This window comes from Polyodon spathula, chromosome 26 (assembly GCF_017654505.1).
Source record: "Polyodon spathula isolate WHYD16114869_AA chromosome 26, ASM1765450v1, whole genome shotgun sequence".
In the NCBI taxonomy this organism is placed as follows: Eukaryota; Metazoa; Chordata; class Actinopteri; order Acipenseriformes; family Polyodontidae; genus Polyodon; species Polyodon spathula.
In genome coordinates, this window is record NC_054559.1 from 18,752,641 (window position 1) to 18,774,539 (window position 21,899).

The 21,899-nt window shown below is 38.5% G+C and overlaps 1 protein-coding gene and 1 long non-coding RNA gene across 2 annotated transcripts; one reads left to right on the top strand and one right to left on the bottom strand.

Annotated features, from left to right (window-relative positions):
* Window positions 1-2,986: 2,986 nt before the first annotated feature.
* LOC121300676 lies at window positions 2,987-4,807 on the bottom strand. Its single transcript, XR_005947553.1, has 3 exons — window positions 4,716-4,807; window positions 3,947-4,561; window positions 2,987-3,056 (listed from the first exon to the last, which is right to left on the bottom strand). It is a non-coding gene; the product is annotated as an uncharacterized LOC121300676 (long non-coding RNA).
* An 11,972-nt stretch (window positions 4,808-16,779) lies between these two features.
* Window positions 16,780-21,355, top strand: ccl25b (chemokine (C-C motif) ligand 25b). The gene is made up of 5 exons (XM_041229332.1): window positions 16,780-16,853; window positions 17,620-17,729; window positions 18,147-18,264; window positions 19,602-19,701; window positions 20,641-21,355. The coding sequence occupies exons 2-5, from the start codon at window positions 17,666-17,668 to the stop codon at window positions 20,659-20,661; spliced, it is 303 nt and encodes a 100-aa protein (XP_041085266.1). The 5' UTR covers window positions 16,780-16,853; window positions 17,620-17,665; the 3' UTR covers window positions 20,662-21,355.
* Window positions 21,356-21,899: the final 544 nt, after the last annotated feature.

Genomic DNA, 21,899 nt, shown 5'->3' on the forward strand with positions numbered 1-21,899 from the left:
ATAGCTTTGGGCAACAGTTTTCCATCACCCTGTAGAATTAACCAATTTTGCTTCATAAAGTCGAATGAAACCTGTTGAATAATGTTAAGTTCACATATTGAATTACACACCGCTTTGTAGTTTTCCATATACTCAAAAAAAAAAAAAAAAAACAACCTGACAAACGGAAAAACTGACAAATCGAAAAATGTGACATTTCAAAATCTAGCATGAAATACTGTTCTACTATTATGGCGCTCGTTAGACTGTGCGATATAATTTGGTAGTTTGTACATTTGAAAGCAATTATGTTGCAGTCTCTGTGGCAGCAAGTGGAATAAAGGGCCAGAGAAAGAAAACATCTGGTAAGGAGCTGGGTTTTCCCCACTTTGCATTTTCAAGATATTTTTGTATTCTGAAACTTGCAAGATTTGTAACTTTTCAGTTTTGGTACGCTTTTAGACCTAGCTTCAAGTGCCCGGCGTCAACAAGGTGTGATTAGCCTGAAAACTCGAAACACAAACTTAAACACAGGGCACAAACTCATACCTCTTTTACTATTCCAAAGAGTAAACACAATAGGAATTAGTTATGGAGCCCCTTGTGACTGTGGGGACGGTATGATTTAAGCATTTAAAAAATATTGCTGTTATGTTAAATATCAATTTTCTTGCACTAAATCTTGTAGCCAGATTAAGTATACCTTTAACTTTGTTCATACAGAATATGGCAATTACTTTAATGCTAGATGCTGTATAGAAATAGTAAGATAAGCCCCAAACACGCCACACTTAATATTCAGTAAGCCATTCATTTAAAACATGGACAATACATATATAAACCTTTTTTTTTTCTTATAGCAGTACTAGAAATATTAACACAGGTGTGTGTGTGTGTGTGTGTGTGTGTGTGTGTGTGTGTGTGTGTGTGTGTGTGTCCTTTTTGTGGAATTATTTTGGTTCCTTGCTTGTGTTTTTTATGCTTCAGTTTTGATATTTAAAAAAAAAAAAACAACAACGGGCTAGATTAATACATTTAAAAAAGAAAAAGCTAGCGATGAAAGGTGCTGTAGGTCAAACTCACTTCAGTGACCTGCCTCACAGGTACCAAGATGCAGCAGTTTATAAAAAGCGTTGTATTTGCAAATGCATCCCAGCGTTTTTTAATTTTTTTAATTTTATTTATGACCCAACCTGGTTAGTGATTCATATTGTAATTATAATACAGAGTAACATTGGTGCCCCCCTTCCCTTCTCCTCTGCGGGGGTACTTTATTGATAGTCCCTTACTTTAATAGTTGATATGCATTGTATAGATACATTTTTTACTGCATTAGTTGAAGACATAACAGACACAAATCTCTTGTGGATGTTAACAAATGTTTAACAAAATCAAGCAAAGTCATTAAAGTTGACATCAAATCCTGTGACACATCAATTAAACGTAAAGACGCTTCAGCATGCGATGTATTACACTAAAAGGATACGGAAATAAAGCATGCCATTCATCTTGACACATTGAAACAATGTACATTGAAGTCTACATGCAGGTCGACTTCTTTATCACCTTGGAAACTGCGGAACTGCTGCCTCCCTGCGTCACCTTGCAGGAATAGGCCTTGTCACTGATCCAGTCTGAAGCCTGGACGCTCAGCTAGCTGCTCAGGCTGAAGGTGCTGTCGCTCTCCTTGACCGGATCGCTGGTCAGGAATCCTGCGTTCACCGTGCTCCCATCTGCTGTTCAGCTCACGTTGGCCAAGCTGATAGACAGCTTATTGATCAGGCAGGTCAGAGTAACCTTCCCATTCTTTGCTATCTCTTCAACTTGAACGAACTTGCTGACTCCTGTTTGAGGATGCAACATCGATAATGGATAATTGCAAAGCATATGATATGGTTTATTTAGATTTCCAGAAAGCTTTTGACAAAGTCCCGCACAAAAGATTAATTCTCAAACTGAACGCAGTTGGGATTCAAGGAAACACATGTACATGGATTAGGGAGTGGTTAACATGTAGAAAACAGAAAGTACTGATTAGAGGAAAAACAGAATGGAGTGTGGTAACCGGTGTACCACAGGGATCAGTATTAGGTCCTCTGCTATTCCTAATCTACATTAATGATTTAGATTCTGGTATAGTAAGCAAACTTGTTAAATTTGCAGACGACACAAAAGTAGGAGGAGTGGCAAACACTGTTGCAGCAGCAAAGGTCATTCAAAATGATCTAGACAAGATTCAGAACTGGGCAGACACATGGCAAATGACATTTAATAGAGAAAAGTGTAAGGTACTGCACGCAGGAAATAAAAATGTACATTATAAATATCATATGGGAGATATTGAAATTGGAGAAGGAATCTATGAAAAAGACCTAGGAGTTTTTGTTGACTCAGAAATGTCTTCATCTAGGCAATGTGGGGAAGCTATAAAAAAGGCTAACAAGATGCTCGGATACATTGTGAAAAGTGTTGAATTTAAATCAAGGGAAGTAATGTTAAAACTGTACAATGCACTTGTAAGACCTCATCTTGAATATTGTGTGCAGTTCTGGTCACCTCGCTATAAAAAAGATATTGCTGCTCTAGAAAGAGTGCAAAGAAGAGCGACCAGAATTATTCCGGGTTTAAAAGGCATGTCATATGCAGACAGGCTAAAAGAATTGAATCTGTTCAGTCTTGAACAAAGAAGACTACGTGGCGACCTAATTCAAGCATTCAAAATTCTAAAAGGTATTGACAGTGTCGACCCAAGGGACTTTTTCAGCCTGAAAAAAGAAACAAGGACCAGGGGTCACAAATGGAGTTTAGAAAAAGGGGCATTCAGAACAGAAAATAGGAGACACTTTTTTACACAGAGAATTGTGAGGGTCTGGAATCAACTCCCCAGTAATGTTGTTGAAGCTGACACCCTGGGATCCTTCAAGAAGCTGCTTGATGAGATTTTGGGATCAATAAGCTACTAACAACCAAACGAGCAAGATGGGCCGAATGGCCTCCTCTCGTTTGTAAACTTTCTTATGTTCTTATGTTCAGTGATGGAGGAGTGATTGAAACAGTGAGGGCAGGTTGTCCTTGGGCTAAAGGGTTAAAGAACAAGAAATGAAAAACCAGACAAAGTTATTACACAGTTTTTCCAAACTGATGATAATAATAATAATAATAATTTTATACAGCATCTTTCCCGTACAAACAGAAAAGCACTGTACAGTTCAGTAAAAGAGACATTAAGCACTAAACAAGAAACACTCTCTCTCTCTCTCTCTCTCTCTCTCTCTCTCTCTTTCTCTCTCTCTCTCTCTCTCTCTCTCTCTCTCTCTCTCTCTCTCTCTCTCTCTCTCTATATCTATATATATATATATATATATATATATATATATATATATATATATATATATATTGCTAACATTTTTTGTAAAACAAACAGTTTGTTTACTAAAACACCGGTGAAGTATGAAGAAGAAAGGAAGTATTGTTTTCAGATGTCATAAATGCTCAAGATTACTGAGGTAGAAAATCTAATTAATAAAATAAATTAACAAATGCAGGTTTAAATCTAAGTTTAAGGCAAAGCAGCCAACATGAGAATCAACCTCCACGTTATTTATATTAATAATAAATACAAATGATCAATGATTTATTATGATTCATAGGTTTTTATTAACACAATTTTTGTTAACTTCTAGTCGAAACGTCCGTGAAATAATTTTATGAAGTTGCTTTTAGAATTACAACTGCAATGATCCATTGTTTTAAACACTTAATTAAAATAACAGAGTAAAACATAGCATTCCGCTATCTTTGTAGCACCTCCAGTAAAGAAAGCACACAGACGAAAGGTTTGTCTTTAGGACTTGAAGTTTCTTTATGTTTCTTTCATGTTATTCATGTAAAAATATCAATTGCTAATATTTTTTAAATCTTAGCCCCAAATATTGAGAGTTAGTCAAGTTAAATCTTGTCTGCTTACCTGAAACAGTGAGCTTGGTCCCTTTGACAAATACCACAGTGATGCACTTCAGACACCTCCCCGTGCAAAAACTCCTCCAGTGCTGCAAAACAACGTCTGGAACTGACCGTCCCAGTCGACCATCTCAGTATAGTGCTTCACAAAACCCCAAATCACTGTAGCTACCGAGAGGAATTTGTGTGCATGCATTGTCCTTTCACTGGTAGAGATGACTGCTTTCATATAAATCCACTGGCATCCAACTGGTAGCTCTTCTTGAACGTCCCCTGGACACCTGTGGATCAGCTAGTCCCAACATTGTTTTTTCTCCCATCAGAAGCCAGGCTTCGGCACGGTTTGATGATCCTCATAAGCATTTTGTTTTCTGATGAACTGGAAGCTAGGGATCATTTGCTGGTGCTTATCCATTTTGAGTTAAAATCCTAGAGCTTTGTCTCTGCTGGGCCATGTTGACTCTGTGAGGATGGAGGCTGAGTGGCCACAGCCCTGGGTGTGGCTGGACTCTTTAAAAGAAAAGAGGAATTAGAAGTCATCTACTGTCCCAGTGTTAAAGTCCAAGGAGGCTGTTTGTCCTGGACTCACAGACAGGACAGGAGGCTGTTTCAACACTGTCACCTGAAAGAAATGGGAAATTAAACAGTTCATTACAAAATATATGATTTTAATTTATCTTAAAAAATGAATCAATTTATTTTCTTGCAACTTGCTACCTTGCTGATCAGAAGGAGGTGTATTTATTTTAACTAGCATTAGAAATGTCAGTTCTTACATGTCAGCCAAATGAGAAAAGAGCAGAGGAATCCCAGCATGTTTGAAGTGTGCGATGTGAACGTGCCCCTTACTGTCCAGCTGAGAGATGAGCAGGGGTTCGAGTGTGAGGAGAGGAGAGGCTGCAGGACCCGGCTATAAGGTGCCATTCAATGAGATGGAAAGGGAGTCTCAGTGTTCACCCAATCACAGCTGCTCAGTTCAGTGTTTATGCAAAACACACCTTGAGAAAAGGTGAGTGGAACTGTGTTTGAGGGTCTCTGTTGACTTCGAGAGGAGAAGGTTTGTCTATGGGGAGAAGGTGTTCGTTTTTTGTTGTCATTTTAATCTAATTCCAATGCCTTGGTCACATCTTCCTGTTGAATGATTAAATTAAATGTTAAATGTTAAAATTACTTCAAGAGTTAACAAATCCCCCAAATCATTTTTTGTCATTTCAAGCTGTGGGGAAAACCTCATGGTTTTTAAACATAGTTTTTCTCTCCACCTGGTGTTTGAATGTAATAATTACACTCTGTAATAGTTACACTACAGCGCATCTCTGTTTGCGCCAATACCCTATTCTGCAGTAGCCATCATTGAATAATATTAATATACTGATAAAATATTACTACCATACACTGTAAACCCCACAAACTGTTTTTACAGTTTGATATTCACGAAACAGTTCTAGACTGTTTGTCTAATATCAAACTTTTACAGGAACAGGGGTTCAAAATAAAAACAATACAGTTTTACAAGCTGACTTCTCATAGTGCGTCCCAAGAAGATGTAACTGCTCTGCATGTCCTTAATTGTTCGGCACAATTTTAGCGTTTTCCGCAATAGAAAAAAAAAATGTAGGCAGGATAGAGCCGGTGTGTGGTTTACAGGAACACCCTACTCCTGTTTAAAGGGATTGAGAGCCGTGTGTACCTCCCCTGCTCTTCCTTGAAAAAGTTCATTAGGACTTGCACAGCGCCCCCTAGCACCAAGCTTGGGGATTGTTTGAGCTTTGTCTCAGAGATAACCCACACCCATCCCAACCCTCCATCACTCCTACACTGCAGCACCAGAGCCATTTTAAGATTTTGCTTTTAACTTTTAAGGTCCTGAATGGAGTAGCACCCAGTTCTTTACAGGAATCACTGACCCACTATACTCCGAACCTCACTCTTCAATCACAGGATGCAGGGCTGCTGATGATTTCACGGTGAATACAAATAATATGGGAGGAAGGGCCTTTTCTTACAAAGCTCTTCTGTCAGGGAAGCTGATGATGTACAGTATCACTGCAATTCACCAGGAGCTACAACGAGCATCCCATAAAACTACATTTGAATTCTCTTCCCTTATTGTCAACTGTTACAGCGATATGCTAATGAAACTATGGCAATGTAACAGATATAAAAAAAAGATGCAGTCAAATCAAATATTAAAAACTGTTTATCAATACCTGAGCCCTGCTGGGTTTAAAAGACAAACCATTACCCATTTTAATAACAGTGCTGCAAAGATCAAACTGTTCCTCTCATTACTCATTATAACAGTTCATTTACATTAGCAGCTAAAACCAGCACAGAGCTGCAGGTGCTTATCAGCGCCAGGAAATCAAGTTTCCGACAAAGAACAAATATGGTACAGTGATTTGAACTTATTCATTCTCTTTTATTAGACATGAATGTGTGTGTGTGTGTGTGTGTGTGTGTGTGTGTGTGTGTGTATATATATATATATATATATATATATATATATATATATATATATATATATATATATATATATATATATATAATGTGTTGAGAACCACTGGGTAAATGTGATGGACTCGCCACCCCAACACCTCACACCAGCTGCCCATGCACAGTTCAGCCTGGGTTGCCGCGATCACAAGTTCTTCAGGACCCTGATCAACATGAACTAAAGACCGCTAAACAGCAAGCCTGGCCTCCCCACTCAAACCAAACAGCATCAACAACAGTCAAAGCTGCACAACAGCAGAAAACACGAGTGGAGCCCCGGAGTAAACCGCTGCATGCTCACAATAGCGATACACACTGTAACTCCTGACTTTTGCACAACAGTTTGTTATATTCTTTATCAGGTTAAATAAATGCATTCACACACACCCGTTATCAAATGTCATCTGACAATCAGTTGAGGACGTTTGGTGTAACATTTGTCGGTGATATGTGTTTTCCCTATTAATATTATAAATTAAACAAAAAATGCAAAAAAAAAAAAATAGGCAAACTGATTCTAAGTGTTTTGGCAGATGCATCAGCTCCAAAATACACTGAAACGACGTGTCTGCGGATTAAAGATACAGCACCGTATATGACCACTAGAGGGCAACGTTTCCCCTTCAAAATATCTGTGGTTTAAAGGCTGGAACTGAAGCGGTATTGGGAGTAGAATTGCTACGAGCCTGTAAATGTTCTTACGTTGTTTCTTGCTCGTTTTAGAATTCTAGGCGTTTTTTTTGTTTTTTTTGTGTGATTGGTGTTTGGGGTGTTCAGATAAAAAAGCACACTTTATAATTCTAAAACCAATAAAATAAAATTTTAAAAAAAGCATCGCAGAAGTACTAACACAGCTCGGAATTATCCCAGTTGTTTATTAATGGCTCTGAGGCTTTTTGCTTTATGAAAATTTGTGCTGATGACGATAAAAAAATAATAATAATAATAATAATATAAAACTAGACCCGCAGGCTGCGAAATGACGGCCAGCACTACAGCCGGCATTCTACTCCGCTGAAGAAACACAATAATTTGTTAAACAAGCATAAACAATATGATAATACTATCCTCGAAGCGGTATTAGTTAAAGGGACACACAATAAACCACACGTTTAAACTTGTTCACCTGTACATATAAACGTGACGCTCGGCTAGGTTCCAAAAACGCCGCTAAAATAACGTCACATCTGGCACAGATGTAGGTCTCTCCATGCTATACACCACCAGCCCCTTCTCTCCACTACAGTGGCTCTTAAAGCTCATGCCGACTACCCTGTTAATAAAGCGGACAATGCAATGCTAGCTAATTCAGCAACAGGGTGTTACAATATAAAGGAATAGAGAAGCGTTTTCTTGCAGTGCTAATGCTGCAGTCTGCTAATGGCATTGCTAGGCTTTTTTTAAAATGTATTTATTTTAGCATTTTTCCCAATCTGTGGTATTCAATAGCCTTACACCTATCCTAGATAAGAATGCAATAATAATAATAATAATAATAATAATAATAATAATAATAAATAATAATGCCTAATAATAATCACTAGCTTTCCTGAAAGAGATTGCCTGTTGATCTGTATAACAGCTCTGTAAACAGGATGATGTTAAAATTTTGCTTGAAAATCAGAGGGCCATATTTCCAATGCTTTTTCCCAATTCTGTTCTGTTTTTTTTTTTTTTTTTTTTTTTTTTTTTAAGAAAAAAAAATCATGTTAATGTTACAAAATGAAAAAAACAAACCACGAGAAGACTTGCCAGTACCACAGTAACCCTTTAGAGGCGCAGAGGCTAATTTCAACAACCAAAAGGTTAGCTGTGGTGAGATGGGGGGAGGCAGTGGGTTTTAAAAGAGACTCGGTACAAAATGGGCTGCCGGGTTATAGTTAATCTACCTGCTGGTTAATTTGGAAACCTATCCTAGTGTGTTAGGGGCTGCCCTGCTTGTTGCAATATGAATCAGTCTGTCTGCCCCATCATAGTTTGTACAGATCCACAGATTTACATTCAGACCACTGTGTGAAGGTTGAAAGCGTTTCACCTTTGCTTCATACCCTGCATGTCAAAAAAATGAAACACCATTAGCTGTCATGAATCAGTCACACAAGACGAAACGTTTTGTGAGAATTTTTTAATCGAAACAATACTAAACCAGCACAGATCATAAATCACGCCAATGACTGTAATAATACAAATCTAATAAACCGCTGACATGTTTTAAACAGCGCCATCCAAAAAGACTGTTGCTTCATTAGGTGCTGCTCATCAGGACAATGTTTGCATTGTCAGAACGTGACAGTGCCATTCAGTAAATCCATCAGTGCTGGTCCTCTTTCAATCACTGCCGGGAACTGTCTGCAGCTCTGCCAAACCTGATAAAAAAAAATAACAAATAAAACTAAAAAACTAAACAAAAATGAACTTGTTTCGGTCCTGCTAAAAGCACAGCCTCGACTCATACAGTCAGGGGAGCGCAGGGGAGGTCGGGGGTCCTGGCTGTGCGAAGTCACCGGTCTTCCCTGGAGATCCTGAAGGGTGCGTTGCATTGGCTGTGGCGCGTAAAAGCCTGCAGTCTCTCCACATCGTGCTACAGCGAACCCTGGTGACCGGCGCCCGGTGAGCTCAAAAGCAAACACCAGCAGAGCTGCCCTTTGTCTTCTAGAGGCCGGTAGCTCCCTGACATCCACTTGAATTCCTGGGTGGAAAAGAGGAAGCTGAACCTTCACTGAACCTTCAGTTCTCCTGAGCTGTGCGGGGAATCACTGCGGTGAGGGGAAGAACATTATTGGGAGAAAATCAGGGGGGTAAAATAATTGGGCTCACTAAATTACAAAAAAAATTAAAAAATAACTCATTGTAGGTATATCAATTAGCGGGTAGGAATTATAGAATACTTATTGTATTTGATTAGGGATAATACCTGTAGCAAAGTTAAGAAGAGCATTGGGTTTTTCACCAGAAGTTGACTTTTGTTTCGTGAGCTGGCCAGCTTTGACACAAGACTGTCAAGCTGCTAGTTCTGTCTTCTTTCTGCTGTACTGTGCATGGGTGCATATCTGCAGGCTTTGAAACACACAAATGCCTGAGAAATGAATACCTTTTGTTCCTGAACACACAGTGTACATGCACACAAATCGCTGCTTTAGGTCAAACCAACAAATGGATTATAAGGAGTTTTCAGCTCTTGCAGAGAAGCTGTCATATGAGAACTGATCGCTATTGCCCGGTCTTTCCACCAGACTCTGGGCAGCAGCTGCGATTGCCTGGAGCTTAAATGTACCTGCCAACCTGTCTGACGCACACACTGTGCTGTCATTGCATAGCATCTCAATGATTATACCCACACACACAGCTATGGCCAAAAGTTTTGCATTACTGCCAATTTTAGGAATGAGACATAATAATTATTTTTAAAAGCTATATCAACCTAATTTAGATCTTTTATTTAACATCATGTAATCAAAGAAACAGCAAAATTATATTGCAAAAGTCTACCGGAAGCCATAATAGCAGCACAGTAGTATTTCATGTTAGATTTTGAAATGACACATTTTTTAAATTGTCAGTTTTTTGTTAAGTTTATGGAAAACTCCAAAGCGGTGTGTAATTCAATATGTTAACATAACATTGTTCAACAGGTTGCATTCGACTTTATGAAGCAAAATTAGTTTGGCCAGGGCTGTAGAGAACACCCAGCCGCCTGCACAAATTTAATTATTACACTTTTGTGGTTTATCAGCTCATGAGAATCCCTCAATGGAATACGTACAGTTCCAGTGTTCTAGTTTTAACATTCTAGAATTCTTCTTTGTTCCATGTAGATTTACAGAAGATGATCCATACATATGATAGTCATATATAATGATAATATATACTGATTATTAAATAATAATAATAATAATAATAAATACATTTTTAGGTCACAACCTTCAATATTACCAGTTAAAATATTTAATGTTAGTTAGCAACAGGTTTACTCCTAAGTTTTATGACTTGTACCATTTGTAGGTGTGTTTGCTCGTCTTGCATCCTTTTTGTGACAGACCCACAGGGTGAAAATATAAAATATATATATATGGGAAATGAAAGACTCTGTCAGCATAGACCTAAACCATAAAGCAGTCAGCTAGAAGGGAGTTAACTATGGAAGTTACTAGATCTGAATTTGCAGCTCTGGAGCTTCTTGAAAAGATCCTCCAAAAATCTGTCTCACTTTTGATTTGCAAACATGGAAGCTTTCTCCAACAATGAGTGATTGAGATAAATTCCAGCTACTTGTCCCCAGAAACCTGAGATTTATGAAATGGAAGAGTCTCAACAAAGAAGAAGGGTATCAAATGTGCCTTCGGGAGCATTTCACGGATTATTTACACAACGCTGGCCGCTGTGATGGCTCTGCATACAGGCACAAGGACCTGGACAGCTCTAATAGGGGCTGGATGAGTGATAGGGGGAGCACAGGCACACTGAAACGCTGGCGTCAGGCTTGGAACTGCATAGCAGGTAAACAGGAGGCTCAGAGAGAGGAAGACTTTGTCAGAACAAGAAACGGCCTGATCAAATCACGTGGGTTCCAGGAAACAGCTTGGGTTTTTTAAAGTCGGAATTGAAGCCAAAGGAGAGCGGTTGAAGACTATTATGAAAACCAGCAGCAAGTTCTAGTAAAGTCTAAATGGTCCTGTGTCCTGTTGTCTTCTTTTGCTGTAAACTGACTTTCTTTTATGGGATTCAGATATTTATAACTGCAATAGTACCCAATGAGGAAAACAACTCCATGCTGTTCTCTGTTATCTCACTAGCAATGCGTTTCTTGTTATGCACATGCATGTATTATCTTCCAGTTATCGTCATATATTTCTTGTTAATCGCTATGTTTAAGAAATGATTTACTTGAAATATATTGATTCAGATAAAGAGGGTATGTCTGGAGAGGTTACGCAACATGCTCCTTCTATTATATCAGTATACTGGTTTTGAATGGATAGACTTTTCATTGTTTCAGTCAAAGTGATTTAAAGGCACAAGGTACAGTTCCTTGAGTCTCTAAATGAGGCTGCTGAAAGTCTTAGTGAGGAGGTTGAAAATTCATGATTAAAAGTCTAAGGTATGAATAACCTGCTCCTAGTTAACACCCTCAGCCCCACACTGTGTTCATTAGATACCCTGCATATTCCCAGGGCTAGACTGGGCTGCCAAGGTGAGAAGCTGTCTCGTTCTTGCAGCCCCTGACTCTACAGCTCTGGCCAAAGGCTTTGCATCACTCTATAGAATGGATTCTTTTAGCTTCATAATCATGAACACTGTGACAAGAGCACTATGACACTATTACATTACCAGCTCTTGTATAGCCCAGCCTGGAATTTTGCCTCATATTCAACCAGAACCGAATAAATGGAACTTTTGAGAACTTTTCGCTATTGCCTGCAAATACATATTAGAGCAGGCTACATATTAGAGCAGGCTTGTCCAATCCCGGTCCTGGAGAGCCATTCCACTCCAGGTTTAACAGGTAAAAGGAAATAGTTAACTACTGCAGGGTCTGGATGGAGGTTTAATGGGTTCAGTTAAACAATTTAGAACAGGGTTGGAACAAAGACCAGGAGTAGAAGGGACAGCTTTGGCCACACCTACATTAGAGGATACACATGCACTGTACATGCATTTCACCAGTAAATGTGCTGGGCTGCTATAGTTTATGATTGACAAACCGTACCATTACAAGGTGCAAACAGGCTTTTATAAGAAGGAGAGGGGGATATTGGGTGCACAGGGGGTAAGGGAGGCCTGACACTAACAACTTGTAATTAGCAAAAATTTAACCTTAGGTGCAGCCCAGAATGAGCGCTAATCAGGGTCATAATGCTATCGTTATGTTTATGATCATTATAATCAAGCCATAATACCAAACCAGAACAGAAACAGAAACATCAAAACCAACGACAGGACATGCTGTGCAGGTGGGGGTCAGGTAAGGAGTGGTAATATGGGTCGTCCACTAGTTTATCCAGACGAGTTGCAGATGCCACTGTATAAATGAAGTCCGTGTATCTCCATGCTGAAAAATCTATCTGGATCAAAGACACTCACTTCTCAAACAATTTGTCAAAGACATGTTTGAACAGGAAAAATTAAAGTAGAAAACAGTATTTCCTCCCCTAGGTCTTTCATGCAGTAATAATGATGGTTGACAGCTTGAAGAGATGGGTATTACAAGATTATTTAGCTGAGAAAACATCTCAAGCTCTCCCTGGCACGATGCTTTTTTAGGAATAAAAAGCTTGCCAAAATATCTTCTTGAAGTACTGCTTTTTTACTTTGTGTACTTTGAAGGAGCAATTAACTTTTATAATCACATTAAACCCGTTATTCTCCCTGGTATTGAGTTGGTGTTTTGCAGGAGGTAATACTCCCTGTCATTATTGTTTTACTTCGCTTGTTATTTACTGCAGACGGGATTGACTCCTGGGTGAGTTGTAACACAACTCCTTTTCCAAGAGCGTCCTGACAAATTTTTACGCTTATAACTTTAAAGTCTGTTTCAAAGCTCTTTTCAAAGTGTCTGCTTTAGTGCACTGGGGTTTGAGATTTGTGATAATAAAAAAATAATAATAATTTAAAAACATAACAAAAAGTATCATGGATTGTTATTGCTGTGTTATTCAAACAGATTATGTGCGCTGGAAACAAATACTAAAACGCAGGCTGTTTATTTCAGCTTGATTTTTACTTAAGCTATATCTAGTTTTTTTTTTACATTAAAACTAACTTGAGGAAACCATTTAATTTGCAGTTGTAAATGTTTAAGTAGAACTTCAATGCCTGATGAAAACAAGGCATTAGACAGATTAAATATATAAACAAAAAGTAACAGTGAATAAAACCTACCAATAAAACATTTGCTTTTTCTGTACAACACAAAATGTCCCTGACATCTGGAGACATCTGGAGATTGGAAAACAACACAAAGACGTGGCAGTGGCAGATGAATCTCTCATGTGCTCGTTTAACAGGCCCTGTTCAGATAACAGCTTTGTCGCAAGATACATTTTCATTCCACACATGTAATATCGCGTGTAGTATATTTGTTTGATTAACTTTTTTTTCAATCTTTATTTTTCTGTTCAAGCAGAGATTGGGTGAAATCAACCTTTATGCTTTAAAAAAAAAAAAAAAAAACTTTCTATGCCATTGAAAAATGTCTCATTTAGTTGTTTTTTTTTCAATCCTAAAATATAGCTGTAGGTTAAAGCATTGTGTACCTGCACTGCATGTCCTAGGTAATTTAACCTGGAGAGCGACATTCTCTCCACTCTCAAAACCTTCCCTTCTGTGACTAAACTAGCTGACCACTTATTAGATCCTTTCTCCATAAAAGAAGGATTGCTCTGTATTCTTCATAACAGCAGCCAAGTCTTCCTATGATCTCTGCTGCACTTTCGTTTGCCTTATCAGATAAACATGTAGGTGTTCTGGTAAATTGAAGATGCGTTTAAAATTTATAGCCTCTTTGTTTCACATCAGTCAACATGCTGCAAGCATCTAAAAAAAAAAAACTAAACACAAAATCATAAAAGAAAATAAGAAAACAAAACAAAGATTTTTTTTGGGGGGGTTTTTGTTCTGTTTTGACTTGAAAGCCTTCTAGTTCCAGAGAAGTGCAAGTGAAGCATACAGGAGCTGTCCAGGCAGGAGCTGTACATCTGAAACCAGCTTAGGGTCACCTCCAAGGGAAGCAAGCTGTCAAAATGAAATAGCATCAGATACAATGTGCGGAAAGCGCACTTCTGAAAAATGTGTATCAAAAATGATTGTTGTACAACTTTACATAAATTATCCCAGTGACTGGGATACAGTATAATTTCCCCAAAAATACAATGCAATAAGCTTTTTGTTTTGTCTTACTCCTTTATCTGTTAAAGGCACCTGGCTTATTTATTACTACATAGCAAATTTCAAGCCGATCTGCATTTATTTCAATTTTAATGCCTCAGGATGTGGTTACAGATATGTTGTCAATTCTTTTTTTTTTTTATTGCATTTCCACAGCAACTGCAAAGATGATAATAATTTACACAATAAATAACTGTGATAACTAGCATCAACATTCCATCCCACGTGTACTGTATAAACAGAGTCCAGATTCTGTCCAAGTCCTAGTTCCTCTTTTTTGTAAATAAAAGTACTTCCCCCAGACCCTTGGCTCGCTCTTTGCCTGCACAGGCAGGACCTTCATCTCGTAGTCTCTAATGTTCCAGGACAATGATCCCCAAAAGTATTTGTTTGTTGGCTTTAACTGACAAGCTAAAATTGGTGGTTTGGCTTTCCCTATGGTCCCATCCAAACAACCCTGCTGGAAAGAACCTTGGAAGTATCGACCCTTGTTACAGTTTACTGTAAAAGCAAAGATAAGTGAAGTAAAGCACAGTGACAGCATGGTGAAAAGAAAAACTAAACTGTGAACTTTGGGATAATGGGAAAAGCGTGGTAAACTTCTATCCATTTTAGAGATTTCAATATACAGTGTGCTTAGGTTTTATCAGATTCTGTTACTGTCACTTCCTTGTAGTTCTGTTGCATTGTCCTCGGAAAGATCTGGAGAATTTCTTCAGGTTCCTTGTAGTTCTGTTGCATTGTCCTCGTCAGATCTGGAGAATTTCTTCAGGTTCCTTGCAGTTCTGTTGCATTGTCCTCGTCAGATCTGGAGAATTTCTTCAGGTTCCTTGCAGTTCTGTTGCATTGTCCTCGGAAGATCTGGAGAATTTCTTCAGGTTCCTTGCAGTTCTGTTGCATTGTCCTCGGAAGATCTGGAGAATTTCTTCAGGTTCCTTGCAGTTCTGTTGCATTGTCCTCGTCAGATCTGGAGAATTTCTTCAGGTTCCTTGCAGTTCTGTTGCATTGTCCTCGGAAGATCTGGAGAATTTCTTCAGGTTCCTTGCAGTTCTGTTGCATTGTCCTCGTAAGATCTGGAGAATTTCTTCAGGTTCCTTGCAGTTCTGTTGCATTGTCCTCGGAAGATCTGGAGAATTTCTTCAGGTTCCTTGCAGTTCTGTTGCATTGTCCTCGTCAGATCTGGAGAATTTCTTCAGGTTTTTTTGGAGTCTACCTGGGGCACAGAAGGCTAAAGGCACTTTGGTAAAAACAAAATTTAGAGTCTATGAGACAACTATTTTAAAAGCTATGGCTTAGAATGCTGAAGCATGAGAAAAATATTAATTGTGGAACTAAACTGGCATAGGGGAATACTTTTTAAATAAACAAACCTCCTGTTCCTTCTGTTCCCCTACTTACCACTTGAGGCATCTTAATTCCATAATGTTACTGGAATTATATTACCATGTTTGTATATATTTTGTATCACTTTGGAAGTGTGGGTTAAGCTTCAGGGCTACTTTCATAGCAGAGTGCATTAAAGTAAGTGATAAACACTTACTCATATAAAATATGTAGCAACTTCGGAATGCTTTACAGCAGGGGTCTCTAACCCTGGTCCTGGAGAGCTATTGGTTCTTCTGGTTTTTGTTTCAACCAAAAGCTCTCAGTTACTTAATTATTGGCTTAATTAGTCACGATTAACAAGTGTTCCAGATCTTTAGCCATTGATGACATATACACCTATAAAACCTGGAGATTTGGGGCTCTCCAGGACCAGGGTTGGAGACCCCTGCCTTAGAATCTTAGACCCTGCATCTACTCCAACACGCTTCCAGCCCTCATTACAGATTGATTTTACATGGTAGCTTTGCAGCATGGGAATATAGAACAATTTAAAGTCAATAACAGCAATTATCATGGAATAAAATTCACAGCTGGTCATTCTTCTGATAATGATGATAATGAATATGATTATGTCTTCAGGAATAGCTATTTAATAAGAAAGCTGTCAGGGTGAAGTTAAACAGGCAGGAAATGTCTCTGATCACCACAAACCAGTAGGGGTGGCCCAATACACATTTTCGCTGTATACACATATATTACATTTAAAAATACATGATTTACTGTTTGGCAGCCCGTCTATGATCTAGGAGATGGATTTTCAAAGCTGCACGGTAATGTTTCATTTCTAACTGTTTATATTTTTAAATAAACAGCTTGTAAATGCAGCTGCTGGTGTTGATTCTTAATAGTTTTGTAACAATAATATTTAGTAAAAACCTAACAAGTTATTTTTTGTGTTGTGTGTGTGTGTGTGTGTGTGTGTGTGGGTGTGATTATAAATGTGAAATCCAGGTGGGCTAACAGACAGTTTACCTGACAGACAGATTACCATGGATACGGGGGTGGGGACGTTGAGGTGGGGGTGGAGATGGTGAGGCTGTGCTTATATAATGGACTGGTGGCTCTTACAGAGTACTACCACTGACTGACAGACAGACAGCTGACTACTGACCAGAGGCTTGCTCAAACACCATCCCCTTCTCAATATTGTAAGTATTTGTTATTTAGCATGTTATGCATTTCTTTATAAACTAAGCAGTACTGACGTATGAAGCAGTTGTCATTCACATTTACAGTACAACCTAAAAATGACTCTGGCGTGAATAGCATAGCATCACATTGTACACGACACAGTAGCAATACTGAGAGCAGGCAATGCTGTAGGGCAGTATTCTGTACAGTGGATATTACAGCTATGGCCAAAAGTTTTGCCTCACCCTGAAGCCTGCTGAATAATGTTAAGTTTGAGAAGGATTTTCTTACTTCAGCTTAAATAACCCTTTAATAGACATTTACAGTGTGAAATTAGAATCGCTCAGAGCAGTGCATTAACTGCTGCTACATTCAGCCATTGTCATACTCTGATTCATTTTTTGAACTTTTGCATGAGATTTAGCATATGGTCCGTTACCAAGTGCTGGAGGGCAGTGTACCTTATTTAAGTGCTGGAGGGCAGTGTACCTTATTTAAGTGCTGGAGGGCAGTGTACCTTATTTAAGTGCTGGAGGGCAGTGTACCTTATTTAAGTGCTGGAGGGCAGGCGATCATGTTGCCAGGCTTTAAGCTACAGTACTGCCTTAAGTTTTATTTAGCAACTTAAGAGTCTATTTTCTGAGCCCTTCTGTTATGAAAGAATCCCACATGGAAAGATACAGGTGTATTTTCTTTTGGTTACTCTAGTGCTTGCTTCAAGGCAGTCAAGGTTCACAAACAATCTAAAACTTTTTTTCAAATTTATTTTTTATTGCGCACTAGATAACATTAAGCACCTGAGCCCTGGGAATCTCCCTCCGCCGCTGCCATGAAGTTCAGAGCTCTCTTCTTCTTCCTCCTTCTGGCATGCTTCTGTCTCAGCCTTGCGCAAGGTCAGTATCACAAGAGCAGTCTGTGAATCCACGTGAAAGACAAATATATTCTGAAACATATTTTGAAATATATCACTATATATATATTTCAGTACCACTGTTTACTTTGAAAAAAAAAAAAAAAAAATTCATAACTCAATTGAAGGATCCAGCTAATCAATGTGTGTTTCTGCATCCTCTCTATATAAAGCATATTCCTGATATAACAGTCCTTAAATTATCTTCAGTGTGAACCGGAAATGCACACTTTTTAAATTATTGACATGCACCATCTATGTCAACAGTTTAAACAATTAACAATACGTTCTTATAATTGTATTTTTTTTCTTAAAAAAATAAAACAATTTAAGAACAGGTTTTATAAAATCACTAACAAAAATGAAGGCGTAACATCTTGTTTTAATTCAATGCCCTCAGGTTCCTACGAGAACTGTTGCTTATCATATGTCAGCAGTGTCAAAGCGTCCGTGAAACGAGCCGTTAGATCTTACAGGACACAGGAAACGGACGGGGGCTGCAACATCCAAGCAATTGTGTAAGTTTAAAAAGAACACCCTCCTCCTTTCCTATTCTCGTTGCTACTCGCTTCAGTCTCTCTTACCTAGAGAACATCCATATTTAGCTTTCACTGTGTTGCTGGAGGCTTGGTGGTCCAGTGGTTAAAGAAAGGGGCTTGCTACCAGGAGGCTGCCTGTTCAATTCCAGCAGCTGTCACTGTGTGCGTGACCATAAGCAAGTCACTTGTGCTCTGTCCTTTGAATGAGATGTAAACCAGAGGTCCTATTGTAAGTGACTCTGCAGCAGCAGTTGTGATGAATAGTTCACCCCCCTAGTCTCTGCAAGTCGCTTCGGATAAATGCGTCTGCTAAATGACAAAATAATAATTTCACTGACCTAGTTAGTAGTTCTCTAAGTACTTTATTTCCCTTGTCTACAGTAACTGTTTCCAGAGACTATTCCTAGTGACTATACTCACATCTGTAGAAGGTGATTGACACGTGCAAAAAAACAGCAGACACTTTTCTGCAAACGTCAAGATTTTCACACTTTATTATTTTGAGGTGGAGACTGTATCAAATCCAGGGAGATAAGAATGTGAACCAAAACACATTTCAACATTGAAAGACTTCTAGTTGAGAGGGTTGTCTTTGAGTTTCTTTCGATATTACTGCAGAACTATACTCAAAACTGAGAAGATAGAGCAACTGAGAAGATAGAGCCTCATCGAAAGTGGATTTAGTGTCCCCTTGACATCTTGAATCTTTGATCAATCAATCAATCAATCAAAATACGTATTTATCCAGACAATAAATAAGGAGTGAAAAAAAAAACACATAATCATAAATCATAAAACGCAGACGTGGGTCAGCAATGAGTTGACCCTACGGTCAAAGCAACCTCAGATATGAGCCGTTCTAATTTGAACTTTTGCTGAAACTCATTCCACTTATTTGTTGTTGCAAACTGAAATGAGTGACGGCCAAAAACTGTTCATACCCTGCATGGGAGCAACCAGTTTAATAAAATAAGTGGATCTTTATTTCTAGAATGAAGAAGAGAGCTCCAGTAAACCACACAAGTAAGCAGGCATCTTCCCAATGAAGCTTCAGTATATTAACATTGAGCCATGTGTCTACTGAGGCTGGAGCAGGTTACTACAAAACACTTCACTGATATCTGATCTATCGGCCAAGAAGTGAATCTCACTCTCAGAAACTGAATCTAACGAAAACGCAAAACCCTTTCTTTATTCACATTTGCAGAGTTTAAAATCTTCACTCTTTAAATCAGTAAATTTTGCTCCAAAAAGTCTAGCGTTTTTTTTTTCTTAACGGTTTTCACAAATAACGTGTTGTGCTTCTTTTTTACCAGGTTTAAGCTGAGAAAAGGACAGGTGTTTTGCGCTGATCCAGCATTATCTTGGGTGCAACTCTTGATGAAAAAGCTTGATGCGAAAAACAAGATAGCTGAGGTACATGCTTTTATACCATACAGGACCCCAGCGAAGTAGAGCAAAACTTTAAACATTATTTATTTTACATAATATGGTAATCTAAGTTGTGAAAAACTTCAGTGAGGTGAGGCAGAAAAACTGTTCTCCCCTCACCTTGGCAATGGAATTCAACTTTTAAAATCAGATTGGAAGAATATTTTCATCCAGGGGGGTGACATTTTCACAGTAGTGCCTAGGCAGTTGAAGGAACCAAACAGGATAGCAGTATCAACCAACAATCATTGGGTACGGTTTTTACAATGTTTAGTTAGGAATTTGTGAAAGGAAGGGGGAAGGGCAGAATGTTCCAGTTCACCATTAGGTTGGGTCAGATGTCCGGGGCCATAAAGAGGGTAGAAGGAGAATTGGAATGTGTGCTCAACCATGAAATGCTTGCTAGATCATAAAATCTAGTCTGAGATGAACATAACAAACACAATGGAGGGGGCAGTCAAGCCCTACAGTTGCTATCCATTGGTTAAACTGAGAGAGGGGACAGGTTTAGGGGGTAAGGACAAAGGAATTGTGTGCTGCATGCCAAACCCTGATAGGAGCAAGGAATTTTGTGTGAAACATATATAACCCATGTACGTGCTTTACCCAGGCAGAATACACTGGTTACTGATAAAGTGACCATTATTCTCCGGAGCGCTCTGTTGTTTGATGACCACTGCAATAAACCTTTGATGCAACAATCGGTGGCGATTGATTGTCTCTGACATCTCTGCACTTTATTTTGCGACCCTACACAGTAAACTGAGGGAAGGGCATTTGAGATAAACACGCTAATGAATGGATTTATTGAACATCTGTCGATAAACACTTCTTAAAGAGTGGAAGTGATGAGTTTTTACGCACCTCTGATTGGCGGAAGCTAATTTAACCCTTTATTGTTCTCTGTTTGTTTCATGTGTGCAGAACCGAAAGAAGTCTGGCTGAACGCAACCCTCCCAGCCACCTATTTCACAGCATGCAAGAAATGAGATCAATCATTTTCAAGTGTCCTGTATCAGCCTGTAACAGCACTGGTGGTAGTTGACATGCTTGCACTGATGCAGGTCCCTCGGGGGCCTCTTATTCTTCTTCTGTCTGAGAAATGACATCACTGGACCTCCACAATGCATCCACTTTCCTACTACACTGCCACAGCCAAGCCAAAGATTCAGTCTACACTGGACAATCCTGATTGCTGTCACTTACTGAGACACCACATACTGTCATTCTGCAAAGTCGTTCCATTAACAAAATGCTTATATATATATATGAATGTTTTAATAATAATAAATAATAATAATAATAATAATAATAATAATAATAATAATAATAATAATATTCTTTTTTTAATGAAAATGAATAAGCAGAAAATGTGTTACGATTCATGCAAATGCTTCTAATTATATATACAGGATTGCATGAAAAAAGTAATTATTGAACACGTTTTGAATATTTCCTCTGCACTTACAGGTCACTTCAAATGCCCTGTTGCAAACACATATACAAAACCTCTGTAAACTAAAGACAAATGCAGAGAAATTGAGGGGAGTTGAGATTTTTTCAATGGTACCCAAGTAATTAAACTTTAATCAAGTGAATGTATTTTTTATCAAGTTTTATTTTTTCAATGGCTGCTATTCTATAACCTGTTCTATGACATTATTATTGTGTGATTATTGGGGGAGGCTCACATTGTTTTATATTGCTGAACTGAAATCTGAAATATATACAATGATGCATTGTTGTTCTGAAAACGATTATCATGCTATTTTTTATATCTTTTTTATATTAAAGAACAGTGCTTATAGTGATTATTAGACCAAGGACAACGCAAGGCAAGTTGTGAAAGTTTCCTCTGCCTGTGAGCCATGATTGTAGTCCTCTCGTTGTTTTTTGTTTGTTTGCTTGTCCTTGTACAGCTTAACGTTCCCATTTAATACCACACGTAATGTGAATTCAACCCTGTAATCAGAACATGAAAATACATTTTGTTTTTTGAAGAAAAAAAAAATGGTGTGACTTTATTTTTAGGGGGAGGGATTTGAGGCTCCTGTGAAATGATTTCTTCTGGTACGATCAGTTCACCTTTCAAGTTACAGCCCAATACAACACCTGTAATGAATCTCCTCCCAGCGGCTGAGGAGTTAATAATACTGACATCAGCATAAGACCCTTACTGACCT